At 41.9% G+C, this 4,450-nt stretch overlaps 1 protein-coding gene across 1 annotated transcript; it reads right to left on the bottom strand.

The window, feature by feature from the left end:
* Positions 1-701: 701 nt before the first annotated feature.
* LOC141997918 (olfactory receptor 10A4-like) lies at positions 702-3,556 on the bottom strand. Its single transcript, XM_074970509.1, has 2 exons — positions 2,892-3,556; positions 702-999 (listed from the first exon to the last, which is right to left on the bottom strand). Exons 1-2 carry the CDS (start codon positions 3,554-3,556, stop codon positions 702-704), a joined length of 963 nt encoding a protein of 320 aa, XP_074826610.1.
* Between the last annotated feature and the right edge of the window lie 894 nt (positions 3,557-4,450).

The following is a 4,450-nucleotide window of genomic DNA, read 5'->3' as shown; positions in this document are numbered from 1 at the left end:
GTTAAGCAGAATGTCAGACTAGATGATCAAAATGGTCCCTTATGGCCTTTTAATCAATGAATCTAAGATATACATAGTCTGTTAGCATAGAGTTCTGAACCTGTGCAGAATGCCATGGAAGTCAAGAGAGAGCTTCCAGAGTTGTTGTGTGACCTGATCAAGTTAGGCATTGAAAGATCCATCAGAGTCTTACACAGGAAACTGCATAAGTGCTGAGAAATATTATTTAAAATTAGGCAACAGGGAGTACTGGGGAAATCCATTACACAGCCAAAAAAACCCAGTCCAACCCAACCTAAAACCTAAAATGCTGCAATGAACTGACAAAGCAGGAAAAGGAGAAGCCTGAATGGAGTTATCGATAGAGCTGGTTGGAATTTTTCCATCATTAAAATTTTGGTGAAAATTGTTAAATTTGCAAAAACCAAGGTGAACATTTTATGAAAGGGTTTTCATTTTAAGCTTTTTTTCTTTCACATTCCAAATTTTGAAGATATTTAAATTTTTGGGTTTTTTGGTAATAAAAATTTCTCTTCCCATTCTTCTGATAGGTTTAGAAGTCAAAGTTTTTCAAATGCAAAAGTTTTTCAAATGCAAAAGTTTTTCAAGTGCAGGTCATCGGGAGCAATTCAACAAAACATTTATGAATTTCCCCCATTCCCCCTGTTTTAATTAACTCTACTTTTCATTCTCTGTTTTCTTCAGTTGTGTGAAAAGATGCTCTTCTTTACTGTTTTTCTGAAGGCTCCCTTCACCTCTTTGTTCCTCAGACTGTATATTGTGGGGTTCAACACAGGTGCCGCAACTGTGATCACAAGGGAAATCATTTGATCACTCTCTGGGGTGGAGATAGACTTGGGCCTCAGGTAGGCGAAAAGAGCCATTCCAAAGAACAAAGTCACCACCATAAGGTGGGAGGAGTAGGTGGAGAAGGATTTATGCCTTCCCTCCTCTGACTGCAGCTTGAGGATGGTGGAGATAATGCACATGTAGGATAGGCTTTGTCATAACCATAGGGATAGCATAAATTCCTCCTTACCTGTAAGGGGTTAAGAAGCTCAAGTAACCTGATTGGCACCTGACCAAAGGAACCAATGGGGACAACAGATACTTTCAAATCTGGTCTGGGGGAGAGGTTTTGTTCTGGGTTCTTTGTTTCTGTGGCCGTTCGCTCTTGGGACTAAGAGGGACCGGATATCAGACCATGTTCTCCAAATCTTTCTGAACAAGTCTCTCATATTTCAAACCTGTAAGTAGCAGCCAGGCAAGGCATATTAGTTTACCTTTGTTTTCTCAACTTGTGAATTTTCCCTTTGCTAGAGGGATGTTTATCCCTGTTTTGTTGTAACTTTGAAACTAAGGCTAGAGGGGGTTCCTCTGTGCTCTTTGAATTTTCTGATACTCTGTAAGGTTAACTACCAGCCTAAGTTTACAGAGGTGATTCTTTTACCTTTTTCTCTTTAAATAAAATCCTTCTTTTTAAGAACCTGACTGATTTTTCCCCAGGAAAGGGGGTGTAGGCTTGGGGGAATTTTGGGGGGGAATAGGACTCCAAGTGGTCCTTTCCCTGATTGTTAAATCACTTGGTGGTGGCAGCGATCCCACGGCAAGAAAGGAATCTGTGCCTTGGGGAAGTTTTAACCTAAGCTGGTAAGAATAAGCTTAGGGGGTCTTTCATGAGGGTCCCCACATCTGTACCCCAGAGTTCAGAGTGGGAAAGGAACCCTGACACAGCTAGTGAAGTCTGCCTACCTGAGTTTGGAAGCATGCTCCCCGCTGTGGTGTAGATATGCCCTTAATGTCCTTGGGCAAGGTCCACATAAACAGGCTGCTTGATTGAACCCAGACTCTGAGTTTCAAGGTTCTAGCATGTCTATTAGGTATAGCCCATATTCCCTGGACTGTCAGCTCTGCTCTTCACTCTATTCTGCCATCCTTCAGCTTTGTCTTTGAAATAGAAATAAAAATGGATGTAACAGAATGACAGTGTTTGAAATTATGGTATCATTGGACAATATTAATGCTTCCCACCCTGGTCAATAATGTTCTGCTTTAACTCTTTTTAAAGAAAATTTGTGTTTTCAGTTAAACAAATTTTCATGGAAAGGCTTTATCTATCTATCTAAAAGTTGGGTTTTTTTTTCCTTTGGGGAGGGGGATTTTTTTGGTTGGAATTTTTCAGCTTGCAGCAGGAAACGATTGGTTCTCTGTTGCAAAAATCTCAATGTTTGGAAATTTTGGGGACTTCTATGAAAAGAGAACATTTTCTAATAAAGAAAAAAAGACAATAGTAAACTTACTGTGTTCGTCTTTGGATAGTTCTTCCCAACTTGCAAAGCATTTGATCCTGCAGTGCTCAAAATTATTGGCCATTATCTATCAAAATATTTCCATGCACAACAATCTCTTTATCTCTCTCATGAACTCATCACTGCATTATCCAGCACCAATTTTCATGTTCCATCACTGGATTTCTGAGTTGCTGGGGCTCTCTGCAGTTCCAAGAAGACAGGGATACATTCCACAGATGGGCACTTTCTGCTCCACTCCTGGGGCAGGCTTGGCTGAGAGGCGAATGATTAAATGGGATCAGGGACTGGAAGCCCCTCCCAGCTCTACAGCTTGACATGACTACAGCCCAGTAAGCACCTCCTTTGGGGCTAAATAGTTGAATCAGGTCTCCAGCGTTCTGAGCCCAGCTATGATCTCACCTGTGAACAAACCACCCTGACAATATACTCTAACTGACCCCACAGAGGGAGAACACAACCCAGCCTGGATCTTACAAAATGGCAACATCTCTGGAATGGAATAAGAATAAGCTTAGGGGGTCTTTCATGTGGGTCCCCACGTCTGTACCCTACAGTTCAGAGTGGGGAGGGAACCCTGACAGGGTTATCAACAAAAAAGGGCCCATGATGAACAAAACTAACACAGACAAGACCATAATCTTATTTTTGGATGTGTCCGTGCGTGCCATCTTCACCACTTGTCGGATGTTGCAGAAGAAGTGGTGGATGCGGCTGGAGCCACAAAAGGGCAGGCTGAAGATCCATGTGGTCTGAGCTACTTCCACAGAGATGTCGATGGTCCATGAAGCACCTGCGAGCTGTGCACACGCCCAGCCACTCATGATAGTTCTGTAGTGCAGGGGGTGACATATGGCCACATAGCGGTCATACGCCATGGCTGCTTGGAGGCAGCATTCCATCAGGCCCATGATGATGATGATGTACATCTGGGCAGCACAGCCTGCAATGTTAATGGTCTTTTGCTCCACCAAGAGGTGAACCAGCAGCTGAGGGACCACACTGCTGGTGTAGCAGATATCCAAGAAAGACAGGTTCACCAGGAAGAAATACATGAGGGTGTGGAGTGAGGGGTTTAGCTTTATAAGGAGGATAACAAGCAGGTTCCCCATGAGGGCGACCAAGTAGGTGACCAGAAGCACCAGAAACAGAAGGATCTGCAGCTTGTTAAGGTTTGAAAACCCCACCAGGATGAATACATCGGAGATGGTCTGATTCTCTCCAGGGTCACTCTCAGAATAGATCATCTGTAGGGGTGACAAAGAAAGATACTGAATCTGAGGAATAAACCTGTGGGTGTGAATCAAATAATTCATACTGGTTTCCCTTCTGTTGGGATGCTTCAGACTAAAACCTGCTGCAATTCTGTATAGAAATATGTAACTGGGCCCAATCCTCAAGCATAAACTGATGTAGGCACATTGATGTCAATCAAGCTATGCCAATATAGATCAGCTGGAGATCTGATCACTTTCATAATGGTGGAAATACAGCTGTTTTACAGCAGACAGGGATCTGATAAATTGACTCTAAAGGAGCTACATCAGTTTACACCAGCAATGGAGGTATACCAGTTTCCAGCATCATCATTTTCCTCTTCAAACACATTTTTTTCTGTCTACATAAAAATTCAAAAAGGGATCAATGTTTCTCTTTCTTTCTTTCTTTCTTTCTTTCTTTCTTTCTTTCTTTCTTTCTTTCTTACTCTACAGCCACATTTGTCAAATAAGATTTCTCAAATGAGGGCAAATTCTGATCTCATTCGGATCTTAATCACGAGAATTGTGATATGAATGCAAGTATTCCCACTGCAGTTACAACTCACATAAGTGAGGACTACTCACGTGAGTAAACTGATGCTGCTGATCCCAGTATGTTTGAAGCACTTTAAAGAATGAGAAGCACAATAAATGGTGAAAACAATGGGGGATTTTGGCCTTTTGTGTACTAAAAAATGTTATTCTTCCCTAAATATTAGAGAACAATTGAAATCATTCCTGCCTTTATCATCACAGCATCCGAAATGCATTGGTTTCTCTCAGTATACAAAAGAAGACCTAGGGCCAGGTCCTTTGCTGATGTAAATCTTAACAGCTCCATGGGTATAAAAAGATCTATGCTGATTTACACCAGTTGAGGAT

This window comes from Natator depressus, chromosome 13 (assembly GCF_965152275.1).
Source record: "Natator depressus isolate rNatDep1 chromosome 13, rNatDep2.hap1, whole genome shotgun sequence".
NCBI classification, from domain to species: Eukaryota; Metazoa; Chordata; order Testudines; family Cheloniidae; genus Natator; species Natator depressus.
Note: the sequence above shows the minus strand (reverse complement) of the source record. Positions and strands in the feature narration are given on the sequence as shown.

Coding starts and splice junctions, on each gene's coding strand:
- LOC141997918 (XM_074970509.1), bottom strand. CDS start 3,556: ATGATCTATTCTGAGAGTGACCCTGGAGAGAATCAGACCATCTCCGAT. Junction 1,000..2,891: donor CCTTTTTTGTTGATAACCCT/GTCAGGGTTCCC, acceptor GTTATGACAAAG/CCTATCCTACATGTGCATTA.